The sequence below is a fragment of the Coregonus clupeaformis genome, chromosome 10 (assembly GCF_020615455.1).
Source record: "Coregonus clupeaformis isolate EN_2021a chromosome 10, ASM2061545v1, whole genome shotgun sequence".
NCBI lineage: Eukaryota > Metazoa > Chordata > Actinopteri > Salmoniformes > Salmonidae > Coregonus > Coregonus clupeaformis.
Window position 1 is genome coordinate 36,840,152 of NC_059201.1, and position 16,749 is coordinate 36,856,900.

At 48.1% G+C, this 16,749-nt stretch overlaps 1 protein-coding gene across 2 annotated transcripts in view; it reads left to right on the forward strand.

The window, feature by feature from the left end:
- Positions 1-1,832: 1,832 nt before the first annotated feature.
- LOC121575480 (inter-alpha-trypsin inhibitor heavy chain H3) overlaps positions 1,833-16,749 on the forward strand; it is a 47,098-nt gene continuing 32,181 nt past the window's right edge. For both annotated transcript variants that reach the window (XM_041888597.2, XM_041888598.2), the window contains exon 1: positions 1,833-1,938. In XM_041888597.2, coding sequence (XP_041744531.1) covers positions 1,861-1,938 — 78 coding nt within the window. In that variant the 5' untranslated portion in view covers positions 1,833-1,860. The remainder of the gene's footprint in view (positions 1,939-16,749) is intronic.

Here is a 16,749-nt window from a genome sequence, read left to right on the forward strand (position 1 = left end):
GAAAATACAAGGCACATGGGGAAATATCCCGGCGATACAAAATACAAGGAGCTCCACCGAGCTTCACTATCCTCCACAATAAACAATCACACACGAAGACAAGGGGGCAGAGGGAACACTTATACAGGTACTGATGAGGGGATTTGAACCAGGTGTGTGTAATAAACAAGACAAAACAAATGAAGTGATAAGATGAGGAGCGGCAGTGTCTAGAAGGCCGGTGACGATGAACGCCAAAGCCATTTAGCAGACGCTCTTATCCAGAGCGACTTACAGTTAGTGCATACATTTTCATACTGGCCCCCCGTGGGAAACGAACCCACAACCCTGGCGTTGCAAGCGCCATGCTCTACCAACTGAGCTACAGGGGACTACAAGACAAGATTAAATCAAGAATAGTCTGATGGGTGACAATATTAGCCTATCACTTGTGAATTATATATTATCACTTGTGAATGATGCCTAGCTTGTGTGCAGTAAGGCAAGAAACAGCGCATGTCTTTTTTGTTGTTGACTTTTTCAAATCATAGTCGCACACCTCATGTAGCCTAGCCCAAAGGCCTATATGTTTTGATAAGGTTTGTATCACAACTAAAGTGGCTAAATAACTTCTTAAAATTAACCACATTAATCTGCTTTACAACAGGTGTAGAGCCTAACTGGCATACATAAGCAGCGAGTGAGTTTTATGTTTGGGGAAGATTATTTTCCCCATAAAAATGCACCTTTATATATAAAAGCATTACATGCATAATTGCATTTGCAGTCACTTTTGAGAATGGTGTTTTCCTGCTAACATGACTGCATTTTGGAACATTTGCGCTTATAGCCTACTGCCATGTGCGCATTGCTGCACTTATAATGTGAAGACATAGCCTAATAGTTTATCAACATTTGAAGCTAAACATTGTGATCTGTTGCGTCAGCCTCATTGCTTTTAAAAGATTTTGATGCTAGTGGTTGTCTTAATTTGGGATCTATCGCATCCCACAACTTTCCCAGACTATGCTTGGAATATTTATTTCTCACACAGAATAGAATAGGTTAACTTTTGTACTATGGGGGATAGTAGACTGACATAGGCTAATGCTTTTGCTGTTCATTAGGCCTACTCATCTTTTTGGCTGATGAAAAGTAAATGTGGACCATTCTTCCAACATCTTCAATACGCGCCTTGGAATTTGTTAAGGACACGCGCAGTTGTAAATCAATATCCTAAGTTTGGACACATCTATAAAAAAAAAATAGTTGCTTTGATTGGGGACAGCAATTTGAACCACTTCTGTATAATGACCCATATAGAGAGTAGGGTGCCATTCAGGACAGGCCCCACATCTCCAGCACAAATGCAAACTGAACAAATTGAAACTGATTTCTGGCGTGTTTATTGACTTCTTCCAAAAACACATGCTGAGTTGATCTGTTGTGTGCAGGTTTCACAGTGGTGTTTCTCAACCTCTGGTATGTGGACTGGCTTACCCCTCTCTAACCCAATAAATGAGAAGGGTTATAGAAAACCCATCCCCTTATCTGAATTCAGTTAAATACTATTGATCCATTCTCACTTCTCCAGAAGTTTGACCTCTTGTTGCCAGCAGACTTCCCATAAGCAGTGATGTGATCACCTGAAAGAATGCAAGAAAATGGAGGGTGGTTTACGGGAGTAATGTTCAGTGGATTAGATTTCCCCTCCCACCTTTTAAGATGTTACTGCTACATTTCAACATGAGCACGTCATTGTCAGTAAATGGTGGATGAATAACTGACTGCTGTGTACTCTCTGTGTGTTGGCCAATAATATCCCGTGCTCTTCTTTAAAAGGCTGTGTGTGTTTTGTGGGGCTTCATTTCTGCGGAGGTCATGATGAAGGGAGTCTCAGTAGGAGTCGGCCTCCTTGGGCTGCTGCTGGCCTGCGTTACCACAGCACCGACCAATAAGGTAGGGTCACACACAGGTCACAGTGGGGAAGGTACTCTGCCTAGCAGTTAAGAGCGTTGGGCCAGTAACCAAAAGTTTGCTCGGGAATCCCCGAGCCGACTAGTTGAAAAAATCTGTCGATGTGCCCTTGAGCAAGGCACCTAACCCTAATTGCTCTTGTAAGTCGCTCTGGATAAGAGCATCTGCTAAATTACTAAAATATAAATGAAATATTGTGTGCTATTGTGTTGATTTGCCTGCATGCAAATGTGACTGTGTGTGTTTGCTCAGATGTGTCTTTTGACCACAGCTTTGGGTGCACAGAAAGCACAAAATAGAATAGTTCAAGATCACCAGAAGTTTAAGGGGTCAGATTGAGTTAGACTGTGTTAGACTGAGTGAAGTTGGTTGCTCTGTTTCTCTAACCCGACCAATCACTTGAAAACAGACAAGCACCATGTCTCCTAGCTAGACAAACAAACGCCTGGGGTGAAAGAACGACTGGTCAATGCTTTCTTCTCATTTGAGAGTATGTGGGCATGTATGAGTCTAGAGGGCAGTCAAACAAAAAGTAGGTGTAACCAGCACTGGACCAATCAGGTTACAGATATACTAGTCTTGAGTTCTGCTGGTTATTATGTATTTGTAAATGGTGGGATTGCTTGTGTGTACAGTGTGTGTGCGTGCGTGTGTCTGTGTGTGTGTGCGTGTCATCAACTAGCTCTCACACCCTCATCAGAATTAGAAGTTCAGCCATGTTTCTCAAACGTCAAATTTCGAAGTTGTTGCAAACGTCAAATTTCGAAGTGTAAAAAAAATCAGGTTAGGGTTAAGTTTAGGCATTATCTCCAAAATCTTAAGGTTAGGAATTAACTCTGAATGGTTACGGTAAGGGTTAAGGTTTGGGATAGGCTTTAAACAAAAATTAAAATAAAAACGTTCTATCACTGGATTGGAACTTGCAACCATGAATGAATGGCGCCGGAGAAGATGGCTGCCGTTTTAGTCTCCTGAGTGGCGCAGTGGTCTAAGGCACTGCATCGCAGTGCTAACTGTGTCACTAGAGATCCTGGTTCGAATCCAGGCTCTGTCGCAGCCGGCCGCGACCGGGAGACTCATGGGCGGCGCACAATTGGCCCAGCGTCGTCCAGGGTAGGGGAGGGAATGGCCGGCAGGGATGTAGCTCAGTTGATAGAGCATGGCGTTTGCAACGCCAGGGTTGTGGGTTCGATTCCCACAGGGGGCCAGTATAAAAAAATATGTAAGTCGCTCTGGATAAGAGCGTCTGCTAAATGACGTAAATGTAAAAATGTAAAAAAAAAAATGTAAATGTTTTACAACCCTCTAACCAATTGTACTATTATGTGTGTTTTTCCGCGTTATTTGTAATTTATTTTGTACATAATGTTTCTGCCATCGTGTCTTATAACCAAAAAGAGCTTCTGGATATCAGGACAGCGATTACTCACCTCGTATTGGACGAAGATGTTTTCTTCAACGAGGCGGCCGCGATGGATATTCTACAGACACCCAAATCCCCGTCATTCGCATGAGAAAGAGACGGAGATATCGTGGACGTAGGTCGGAGTGCCTTGTAAGGATCCGACGGCGAGCGAGTAAACTGCCTCTTCCATCAAACCTATTAGCCAATCTTCAATCATTTGAGAATAAATTGGATGACCTAAGATTACGGTTATCCTACCAACGGGACATTAAAAACTGTAATATCTTATGTTTCACCGAGTCGTGGCTGAACGACGACATGGACAACATACAGCTAGCGGGCTATACGCTACATCGGCAGGATAGAACGGCTGACTCCGGTAAGACAAGGGGTGGCGGTCTGTGTATATTTGTAAACAACAGCTGGTGCACAAAATCAAATACTAAGGAAGTCAAGAGGTTTTGCTCGCCTGAGGTAGAGTATGTTATGATAAGCTGTAGAGTTTTCATCTATATTTTTCATAGCTGTCTATTTACCACCACAAACCAATGCTGGCATTAAGATTGCACTGAATGAGCTGTATAAGGCCATAAGTGAACAGGAAAACGCGCATCCAGAGGCAGCGCTCCTAGTGGCCGGGGACTTTAATGCAGGGAAACTTAAATCCGTTCTACCTAATTTCTACCAGCATGTTAAATGTGCAACCAGAGGAAAAAAAATCTAGACCACCTTTACTCCACACACAGAGACGCACGCATACAAAGCTCTCCCTCGCCCTCTATCCTCCTGATTCCTGCTTATAAGAAAAAACTAAAGCAGGAAGCACCAGTGACTTGGTTAATAAAAAAGTGGTCAGATGACGCAGATGCTAAGCTACAGGACTGTTTTGCTAGCACAGACTGGAACATGTTCCGTGATTCTTCAGATAGCTTTGAGGACTACACCACATTAGTCACTGGCTTCATCAATAAGTGCATCGATGATGTCGTCCCCACAGTGACCGTACGTATATACCCCAAGCAGAAGCCATGGATTACAGGCAACATCCGCACTGAGCTAAAGGGTAGAGCTGCCGCTTTCAAGGAGCGGGACTGTAACCCGGACGCTTATAAGAAATCCCGCTATGCCCTCCGACGAACCATCAAACAGGCAAAGAGTCAATACAGGACTAAGATTGAATCGTACTACACCGGCTCTGACGCTCGTCGGATGTGGCAGGGCTTGAAAACTATTACAGACTTCAAAGGGAAGCACAGCCGCGAGCTGCCCAGTGACACAAGACTTCCAGACAAGCTAAACCACTTCTATGCTCGCTTCGAGGCAAGCAACACTGAAGCATGCATGAGAGCACCAGCTGTTCTGGATGACTATGTGATCACGCTCTCCGTAGCCGATGTGAGTAAGACTTTTAAGCAGGTCAACATTCACAAGGCCGCAGGGCCAGACGGATTACCAGGACGTGTACTCCGAACATGTGCTGACCAACTGGCAAGTGTCTTCACTGACATTTTCAACATGTCCCTAACTGAGTCTGTAATACCAACATGTTTCAAGCAGACCACTATAGTCCCCGTGCCCAAGGACACTAAGATAACCTGCCTAAATGACTACCGACCCGTAGCACTGAAATCTGTAGCCATGAAGTTCTTTGAAAGGCTGGTCATGGCTCACATCAACACCATTATCCCAGAAACCCTAGACCCACTCCAATTTGCATACCGCCCCAACAGATCCACAGATGATGCAATCTCTATTGCACTCCACACTGCCCTTTCCCACCTGGACAAGAGGAACACCTACGTGAGAATGCTATTTATTGACTACAGCTCAGCGTTTAACACCGTAGTGCCCTCAAAGCTCATCACTAAGCTAAGGATCCTGGGACTAAACACCTCCCTCTGCCACTGGATCCTGGACTTCCTGACGGGCCGCCCCCAGGTAGTAAGGGTAGGTAACAACACATCTGCCACACTGATCCTCAACACGGGGGCCCCTCAGGGGTGCGTGCTCAGTCCCCTCCTGTACTCCCTGTTCACCCATGACTGCATGGCCAGGCACGACTCCAACACCATCATTAAGTTTGCAGACGACACAACAGTGGTAGGCCTAATCACCGACAACGATGAGACAGCCTATAGGGAGGAGGTCAGAGACCTGGCCATGTGGTGCCAGGATAACAACCTCTCCCTCAACGTGACCAAGACAAAGGAGATGATTGTGGACTACAGGAAAAAAAGGAGGACTGAGCACGCCCCCATTCTCATCGACGGGGCTGTGGTGGAACAGGTTGAGAGCTTCAAGTTCCTTGGTGTCCACATCACCAACGAACTATCATGGTCCAAACACACCAAGACAGTCGTGAAGAGGGCACGACAAAGCTTATTCCCCCTCAGGAGACTGAAAAGATTTGGCATGGGTCCTCAGATCCTCCAAAAATTCTACAGCTGCACCATCGAGAGCATCCTGACTGATTGCATCACTGCCTGGTATGGCAACTGCTCGGCCTCCGACTGCAAGGCACTATAGAGGGTAGTGCGTACAGCCCAGTACATCACTGGGGCCAAGCTTCCTGCCATCCAGGACCTCTATACCAGGCGGTGTCAGAGGAAGGCCCTCAAAATTGTCAAAGACTCCAGCCACCCTAGTCATAGAGTGTTCTCTCTGCTACCGCACGGCAAGCGGTACCGGAGTGCCAAGTCTAGGTCCAAAATACTTCTCAACAGCTTCTACCCCCAAGCCATAAGACTCCTGAACAGCTAATCATGGCTACCCAGACTATTTGCACTGCCCCCCCACCCCATCTTTTTACGCTGCTGCTACTCTGTTAATTATTTATGCATAGTCACTTTAACTCTACCCACATGTACATACACTGCTCAAAAAAATAAAGGGAACACTTAAACAACACAATGTAACTCCAAGTCAATCACACTTTTGTGAAATCAAACTGTCCACTTAGGAAAAAACACTGATTGACAATAAATGTCGCATGCTGTTGTAAAAATGGAATAGACAACAGGTGGAAATTATAGGCAATTAGCAAGACACCCCCAAAAAAGAAGTGTTCTGCAGGTGGTGACCACAGACCCCTTCTCAGTTCCTATGCTTCCTGGCTGATGTTTTGGTCACTTTTGAATGCTGGCGGTGCTTTCACTCTAGTGGTAGCATGAGACGGAGTCTACAACCCACACAAGTGGCTCAGGTAGTGCAGCTCATCCAGGATGGCACATCAATGCGAGCTGTGGCAAGAAGGTTTACTGTGTCTGTCAACGTAGTGTCCAGAGCATGGAGACGCTACCAGGAGACAGGCCAGTACATCAGGAGACGTGGAGGAGGCCGTAGGAGGGCAACAACCCAGCAGCAGGACCGCTACCTCCGCCTTTGTGCAAGGAGGAGCAGGAGGAGCACTGCTGGGCCACAACCAGCAGGCCACAAATGTGCATGTGTCTGCTCAAACGGTCAGAAACAGACTCCATGAGGGTGGTATGAGGGCCCGACGTCCACAGGTGGGGGTTGTGCTTACAGCCCAACACCGTGCAGGACGTTTGGCATTTGCCAGAGAACACCAATATTGGCAAATTCGCCACTGGCGCCCTGTGCTCTTCACAGATGAAAGCAGGTTCACACTGAGCACATGTGACAGACGTGACAGAGTCTGGAGACGCTGTGGAGAACGTTCTGCTGCCTGCAACATCCTCCAGCATGACCGGTTTGGCGGTGGATCAGTCATGGTGTGGGGTGGCATTTCTTTGGGGGGCCGCACAGCCCTCCATGTGCTCGCCAGAGGTAGCCTGACTGCCATTAGGTACCGAGATGAGATCCTCAGACCCCTTGTGAGACCATATGCTGGTGCAGTTGGCCCTGGGTTCCTCCTAATGCAAGACAATGCTAGACCTCATGTGGCTGGAGTGTGTCAGCAGTCCCTTCAAGAGGAAGGCATTGATGCTATGGACTGGCCCGCCCGTTCCCCAGACCTGAATCCAATTGAGCACATCTGGGACATCATGTCTCGCTCCATCCACCAACGCCACGTTGCACCACAGACTGTCCAGGAGTTGGCGGATGCTTTAGTCCAGGTCTGGGAGGAGATCCCTCAGGAGACCATCCGCCACCTCATCAGGAGCATGCCCAGGCGTTGTAGGGAGGTCATTCAGGCACGTGGAGGCCACACACACTACTGAGCCTCATTTTGACTTCTTTTAAGGACAAGTTGGATCAGCCTGTAGTGTGGTTTTCCACTTTAATTTTGAGGGTGACTCCAAATCCAGACCTCCATGGGTTGATAAATTTGATTTCCATTGATAATTTTTGTGTGATTTTGTTGTCAGCACATTCAACTATGTAAAGAAAAAAGTATTTAATAAGATTATTTAATTCATTCAGATCTAGGATGTGTTGTTTAAGTGTTCCCTTAATTTTTTTGAGCAGTGTATTACTTCAAGTACCTCAACTAGCCGGTGCCCCTGCACATTGACTCTGCACCGGTACCCCCCTGTATATATTGCCTCCCTACTGTTATTTTATTTCACGTCTGCTCTTTTTTTCTCAACACTTTTTTGTTGTTGTTTTATTTTACTTTTTTATTAAAAATAAATGCACTGTTGGTTAAGGGCTGTAAGTAAGCATTTCACTGTAATGTCTGCACCTGTTGTATTCGGCGCATATAATCAGAGGCAGATATTTTCATCAATTCGCCATCCCCATCCACAACACCCTAGCAAAACTGAAACCTACTTAAAGGTAAGAGCGCTCATTGTTGCCCCTAGTGGTCGGTTTCCACATCATCTTCCGATGTCCTCAGACATGGATGGAAGTCAAGTACTGACTTGTATCACGGGTGACCTGGCTGGTGTCATTGTGATCATAAAATACTCCTTTATCTTTAGGGGTCTTTGGTGTGAACACCCCCCCCCCCTCCCTCTTTGTCTACACCCATTCAGCATCGTTCACACCCTCTAAAGCCTTAGCCCCACTCATCTCTTTAAGGATTCACATGTGAGGCCATGTACTAAACAACCAAAGATTTCAAGACTAAAGGCTGGTTTGTACCGGGGTGTGTTCATACATTTTAGAGTGCCAGAGTGTACTCACTAATGTTAGCTAGTAAGCCAGCCAGCTAACGTTAGCTAGCTAGCTACAAGTACACTTTAACTTGAAATGAAAATGTCTTTCTGACTAAATTAGAAATGTGTAATATCTGAAAATGTAGCTAGCTAGACTGTCTTACCCGTATACATGGATGGACGCTTCTCCCTCTCTGTCATGGATGCCATGGTTGCCCTTAGTTTGAAGATGTAATCCAGAGACAGGTGTTTTATACAACAGCCTTCTTTTCGACTCCGTCTGCGTATTTGCAATCAAACTGCAGAATTTTCTCCATCTCCTTAGCTATCATACTTTAATTCCACTGATTTCAAAACTCGGTCCTCCAGAAAGTGGAGAGCAAGACTTATGCAGTTCTACTACGTGATATCTTTCAAAAAAGCCAAGTTAGAAAGGATTACCTACACATACTGACTAGCTCATGTTATAGAGAGTAGCGTGCTACATGGCAGACCAATCTGAACATCTCTCGGCATGTCCAGCCACTCAATATCTCAGCCAATCATGGCTAGCGGGAAGGTTGCTGTCTTTTTCTGTGGCTAAACCAACTAGGCTCGAAATTTAACAATTGTATTCGTATTTACAGATGGCATACAAGTTTGTTATTAAGGCACATGAAAGTTCACATGTTCCAGAAGGCATTTCTTCCAAAAAACGCATTTTGATTTAAAAAAAGTTTAAGTTCAAATGGCTCTCCTGTGAAGTAGTGATGCGCGACATACACCTAGTTTCCTGAAACTAGTCACATAGGGAGAGTAAGGGGCTGTAACGATCCCGGCAGTCTGAGTCGGGTCCTGTCTGTGGACTAGTTTTTATGTTCGTGATCTCCTGTTTCCCGAGGGTTCTGGAACGCTCCGGGGAGCTCTCTTGATTTCCGCACCTGCATCCCATCAGCAATCTGCACACCTGGTCCTGATCATCACCCTTCTTAGGCTCTGGCCTAACATCCATTCCCTGCCGGATCGTTAGCCATGAACAGTATGTTTGTCAGTGTATCAGCCTTGGAGTGTCTAGCGTTAGTTTTGTTGTTTTGCACCTTGTTGGCTTGCCGTGTACTTACCTCCGTTTTGTTTCTATCTGCAGTCAATCTCCCCGGAACCTTCACCCAACCCCTGCCTGGTTGTCGGCGGCTGCCGAGCCATTCTTGGATCTACCACTGCACCTCCACCTACTCATCCCCGCCGTCCGCTCTGTCCCCTGGATTATTCTACATCGTTTTTGGAATCTGTTAAATAAATACTCACCTTCGTTTCAACTCACCTTGTCCTGGTCTGCTTCTGGGTTCTGGCTTAGTAAACCGTGACAGAACGATCCGGCCAGTAATGAACCCAGCGGACCTGGACTCTGTTCGCCATGCCATTACCCATCAGGAGAAGATGTTGGGCCATCATAGCACGGAGCTACAGGAGATCGCGTTGGCAGTTCGGAACCTTTCTACCGGCCTGACGGAGGTCCAGAACCAGCGCAAGTTTCCGGTGGAGGATCCACTACCGGTTTCACCCATCTCGCCTGCCGCGTCTGGAGCTGTGTCCTGCCGTGAGCCCAAGGTTCCGACGCCGGATAAATATGAGGGGGAGCTGGGAAGATGCCGTTCTTTCCTTATGCAGTGTGGGTTAGTGTTCGATCTACAGCCCTACTCTTATGCCACAGACAAGGCTAGGATAGCCTTTGTGATTGAGTTGCTGCGTGGTCGAGCGCTGGAGTGGGCTTCAGCCGTTTGGGAACGACAAGACCCCTGCATGGCTTCATACCAGGGGTTCACGGCCGAGATGAGGAAGCTCTTCGACCATTCCGTCCGAGGGAGGGACGCAGCTAGGCGCCTGTTTTCGCTTCACCAAGGAACTGCATGGCGTGGCCGACTTCGTGATCGAGTTCAAGACGTTGGCTGTGGAGAGTGGGTGGAATGAGGAGTCTCTGCAAGCGGCCTTTTACCAGGGTCTGTCGGAGCAGCTCAAGGATGAGTTGATCTCCTATCCGGAGCCTAGTGACCTGGACAGCTTGGTAGCCTTGTCTATTCGGGTGGATAATCGAGTCCGAGAGCGAAGGAGGGAGAAGCAATGGGGTCCGTCCAATCGATCAGCTTCTCAGTTCCCAGTCGGGTCGGGTGGTGGACCAGAACACGTCGATCATTCTCCACCACAAAGGATTAGTGGAGAGGTCCCTCTCCCGATTCTGAACCCATGCAAGTGGGGGCGGCACGGGTTAACCAAGGAGGAGCGTCAACATAGACGTAAGACCAACTGCTGCCTCTACTGTGGTAGCTCGGGACATTACATCTCCACTTGTTCCCGGCGGTCGTCAAACTGCCCGGCTCGCTAAAGTTGGGAGGACTTTTAGCGAGCCAGTTTCAACCTCTCAGTACCTCTGTCAGACCCCGTTTCCCGGCTACCCTTGTGAACAGGAATCAGAGCTTAGCGATTAACGCTTTTATCGATTCAGGTGCCGATGGAAGCTTTCTTGATGCCGAGTTGGTGGAACAGCTGGGGCTTTCCAAGGAGCAATTGCCGGAAGCCATTGAAGCGACCACTCTGAACGGCAGTAGTCTGGCACGTATCACGATGAGGACTGAACCGGTTAAGATGCTGTTGTCGGGAATCATTCGGAGATGATTTCATTCTTCATTCTGCCGTCTTCCCATGTTCCTCTGGTCCTTGGATACCCCTGGCTGAAGGAACACAATCCCACGTTCGATTGGGTGACGGGCAAGGTAACGAGTTGGAGCCTTGATTGTCATGCTAACTGTCTCAAGACTGCCTGTCCCCATTCGGTTCCCAGTCAGGTGATTGAGGCTAAACCCCCAGATTTGTCCCTGGTTCCCGAGACATATCACGATTTGGGGGAAGTGTTCAGTAAGCAGAAGGCTCTGTCACTCCCTCCCCACCGACCATATGATTGTGCCATCAACCTGTTCCCTGGAGCTGTCTACCCCAAGGGAAGGTTATACAGTATCTCCCGCCCTGAACGTGAGGCTTTGGAGACCTACATCAAGGAGTCCCTAGCTGCTGGTCTCGTTCGTCCCTCGTCATCACCCCTGGGGGCAGGATTCTTCTTTGTGGGTAAGAAGGATGGCTCTCTTCGACCGTGTATCGATTATCGGGGGTTGAATGACATCACGGTCAAGAACAAGTATCCCCTGCCCTTGATGAGTTCTGCCTTCGACTCCTTACAGGGTGCTACGGTGTTCACCAAGCTAGACCTACGCAATGCGTATCACATGGTCCGGATCAGAGAGGGAGACGAGTGGTTGACGGGTTTCAATACACCGATGGGTCACTTCGAGTATCAGGTGATGCCGTTTGGACTGACCAATGCTCCAGCGGTATTCCAGAGTATGGTGAACGACGTCCTGAGAGATATGATCGGTCTCTTTGTGTTTGTTTACCTGGATGACATTCTGATCTTCTCGAAGGAACCTTCCGACCACGTCCAGCATGTCCGGCAGGTTCTGCAGCGATTGTTGGAGAATCGCCTGTTCGTGAAGGCCGAGAAGTGCGAGTTTCACGCCCACACGACATCCTTTCTCGGGTACATCATCTCCAGGGGAGAGATTAGGATGGACCAGGAGAAGGTTAGAGCGGTTCTGGAATGGGCCCAGCCGGTACGAGATTGCAGCTCCAGAGATTTTTGGGGTTTGCGAATTTCTACCGCAGATTCATCCGGGATTACAGCCGTGTGGCCGCTCCGTTAACGGCCTTGACTTCCAGTATCAGGAGCTTCAAGTGGAATCCGGAGGCGGATCGAGCGTTTCTGGATTTGAAGAGGCGATTCACCAACGCACCGATTCTCTCTCAACCGGACACGGCCCGTCAGTTCGTCGTTGAAGTGGACGCGTCCGATGTGGGAGTTGGCGCCATCCTGTCGCAGCGATGCTCCACGGACAGTAAACTCCATCCCTGCGCCTACTACTCTGTCGCCTTTCGCCTGCGGAGAGGAATTACGATGTGGGTAACCGGGAGCTTCTCGCGGTGAAACTTGCCTTGGAGGAGTGGCGCCACTGGTTGGAGGGGGCGGAGCAGCCGTTTATTGTCTGGACTGACCACAAGAATCTTGCTTACGTGCAATCGGCTAGAGCGTCTCAACTCCCGTCAGGCCAGGTGGTCGTTGTTTTTCGGACGATTCAATTTTTCCCTGACGTTCCGACCTGGATCTAAGAACGGCAAGGCGGACGCCTTGTCTCGGATGTTCTCCAAGACGGAGGAGAGTGGGTCCAAGACCGAGACAATTCTTCCCCGGAACTGCGTCGTGGGAGCTGTTAGGTGGAAGATTGAGGAGGAGGTGATGGCGGCTCTTCGGACGCAGCCCGGTCCCGGTAACGGTCCACCCGGTCGGTTGTTTGTGCCTGAGTTGGTTCGTCCTGCGGTCCTCAAATGGTCCCACGCCAGCAAGATGGCTTGTCACCCTGGCGTGGCTCGGACGATGGCGTTTCTTCGCAGACGTTTTTGGTGGCCTGCCATGGCCGAGGATACTCGGGGTTATGTTGCTGCCTGTCCAGTGTGTGCGCAGAATAAGAGTACCAATCGGCCCAGCTCTGGACTACTTCACCCCCTTCCTATTCCCCGGCGACCATGGTCGCATCTGGCCCTGGACTTTGTCACTGGGTTGCCCGCTTCTGAGGGGAACACGGTCGTTCTGACTATCGTGGACAGATTCAGCAAGTTCGCCCACTTTGTGCCAATTGCCAAGCTTCCCTCTGCCTCGGAGACGTCCGAGATCCTGGTTAGGGAGGTTTTCAGGGTCCACGGGTTGCCCAGTGATATCGTTTCCGACCGTGGCCCTCAGTTTACCTCTGCTGTCTGGAAGTCCTTCTGTTTGGCCATTGGAGCTACAGTCAGTCTCACATCTGGTTTTCACCCCCAATCTAATGGTCAGGCGGAGAGAGCCAACCAGAAGATGGAATCCACGCTACGCTGCCTGGCCTCTTCCAACCCCACCTCCTGGGTCTCTCAGTTGCCTTGGGTTGAGTATGCCCACAATACTCTCCCTACATCTGCCACTGGGATGTCTCCCTTCCAGTGCCTGTATGGCTACCAACCTCCCTTGTTCCCTTCTCAGGAGAAGGAGCTCTCAGTGCCTTCTGTTCAGGCCCATATTCGCCGTTGCCACCGGACCTGGCATCGGGCCAGAAGGGCACTCCTTAGAGTTTCGGACCGGTATCAGCTCCAGGCGAATCGTCGCGGATCCCCGCTCCCACCTACACCATCGGAGATAGGGTCTGGTTGGCCCACGGGATCTTCCTTTACGGACTGAGTCTAGGAAGTTGTTACCGAAGTTCATTGGTCCGTTTGTGGTGGAGAAGGTGATCAATCCGGTGGCAGTTCGACTCAAACTCCCGAGGACGCTCAGAGTCCATCCCACCTTTCATGTCTCCTGCCTCAAGCCTGTTTTCCTCAGTCCTCTGTTGCCTCCTCCGCCTCCTCCTCCTCCTCCTCGGATGATCGGAGGTGGTCCTGCCTACACGGTGCGTCGCATCATGGATTCCAGACGGCGGGGCCGGGGTTTCCAGTATCTCGTGGACTGGGAGGGGTATGGTCCTGAGGAGAGGAGTTGGATTCCGCGGCGACAGGTCCTAGATGCTGACCTCATCAGTGACTTCTACCGCCTCCATCCTGGCGCTCCGGGGAGTCCGCCCGGTGGCGTTCGTCGGAGGGGGGGTACTGTAACGATCCCGGCAGTCTGAGTCGGGTCCTGTCTGTGGACTAGTTTTTATGTTCGTGATCTCCTGTTTCCCGAGGGTTCTGGAACGCTCCGGGGAGCTCTCTTGATTTCCGCACCTGCATCCCATCAGCAATCTGCACACCTGGTCCTGATCATCACCCTTCTTAGGCTCTGGCCTAACATCCATTCCCTGCCGGATCGTTAGCCATGAACAGTATGTTTGTCAGTGTATCAGCCTTGGAGTGTCTAGCGTTAGTTTTGTTGTTTTGCACCTTGTTGGCTTGCCGTGTACTTACCTCCGTTTTGTTTCTATCTGCAGTCAATCTCCCCGGAACCTTCACCCAACCCCTGCCTGGTTGTCGGCGGCTGCCGAGCCATTCTTGGATCTACCACTGCACCTCCACCTACTCATCCCCGCCGTCCGCTCTGTCCCCTGGATTATTCTACATCGTTTTTGGAATCTGTTAAATAAATACTCACCTTCGTTTCAACTCACCTTGTCCTGGTCTGCTTCTGGGTTCTGGCTTAGTAAACCGTGACAGGGGCAGATATAGCAAATCAGGGAGGAAGTAGAGAGAGGCGGAGTTAGAACGCAAGACATAGAGACAGAGGTGAAAAGAAAAGGGAAAAAAGGAGAGTAAAGGGTAGAGAAAGATAGAGTAGAGAGAGAGCGAGCGAGAGATAGGTGGAGTGGGCTTACTGAAGGCTAGGAGCTGGGGCCGTGGAGGGAGGGAGGGGTGGAGGGGGGTAATTATCAGAGTGTATGGGTGTCAGATGCTGAAAGGTGGAGGTGGAGAGAGTGACAGGGCCGCCGATACGCCCTTGTTCACACGGACAGAAATAGAACAAGGAGAGAGAGAGAGAGAGAGAGAGAGAGAGAGAGAGAGATCCCTTACTGAGGCGGTGGGAATAATGATGACTAGAAAGAAAGGCATATGAGTAAACAAAGAAAGGAGTGAAGGGGGAGACCCTTTTTTATCCCACCATGACTGGACATACAGTAGTAGGATTGTTATGCCAGCCACACACACACACACACACACACACACTTAATGCAAACATATGGAGCGGGATGGCATTGTGAATCAAGGGACGTTTAATCAATGTCAGAGCTCAATCAATATGGAGTCCCATGTGACAGTGTTCTCCTCTCCTGCACTTGGCACTCGTCTCACCTTCCCTATGCCCTAGTCATAAGGACATAAGAGGGGTCAATATGTCCTCCCCAAAGATTCTCTAACAACACAAGAAATCCAGACACTGCCTACACAGAAGGGTCTACATAAAGTAGTGTTTACATGGTATATTTACGTGTGTGCATAGTGAATGTGTGTAAGTACATGCATATATCCCTGTGTGTGAGAAACATTAGGCTCTGCCTGCCTGCCCAGGTCCTCTTAATTACAATCATACAGGAGATAGTTTAAACAAACACCCTCTGCTGGCTCCTCACACACACATTCACACGTGAGTGTATAGATGCAGTATGCCAACGTATTATAGAGGGTTATCAGTGCTAATTCTACAATGCAATCTTTAAATGCTAAATTGGGATGCAAAAATTATAAATGCAGTCATGAAATGCTCATTTGTGATTGTAATTGATAAATGAAATGCTTAAATACTACATTGGAATTCCAATTAAGCATTTTGTTTTAGAAATAATGCTGTGTCATGCTGTGACGTGACACACACACAATAAAAAGACTGCATCTGTATTCAAATGTTGTCTGATAGTAAACAGTGTGCCCACTGGGCACAAACTGGGTGAATCAACGTTGTTTCAATGTAGTTCGTCAATTAATTGTGACATGGAATCTATGTACATTGGATTTGAAAAAAGTCATCAACGTACACAGTTTTTTGAGGGGGAAATTTCAACTATAGGATAATATCATCATGGTAACCAAATTTCAACATAGACAAACCTTGTATAAAATATGTAGAATTTGTACCTTTAAAACAACGTCAGATCTTCAACGTTATATCCACTGTCAGAAAAAAACAATAGGCTAGGCAGCACCTCCTACTGGATAATTGATCTATCTACTGCTACTCTCCCATCCAGGGTTTTAACAAAGCCCAGCTATGATATTTGTCACTGACTATTGCCAATGTGCTATCGTGAGAATGATTGTTGAGAGATCTCCACTTAACAACGAAATAGATTCACTGTTGCTATCAAAGTCATTCCGAAGGTAGGTTTAGCAGAGCAAATTAAACGTGACATACTTTATCACTCATATAACATCAATGATGCTATTTAGGCCTATATATCATTTGCAAAGTCATCAACAGCTATTGTTTCAATTCAACCCTGAATTCAACAAAAATAAACAATACAATATGCATTGGGTTTCAAGCTCTGGTTGATTTCAAATGTTATGATATTTAGTGATATCAAATTGTGTTTGGTTGTCAACGCAACCAAATATGGACATTTGAAGGAGATGTATTTTCTGCTTTGAAGTTCCATCTGTGCCACTCACTTAGTCTGGCTTTAATTCCAGTTTGTCTATAAATTAATTGTCACGACTTCCGCCGAAGTTGGTGCCTCTCCTTGTTCGGACGGCTTTCGGCGGTCGTTGTCACCGGCTTTCTAGCTGCCACCAATCTACGTTTCTTTTTCC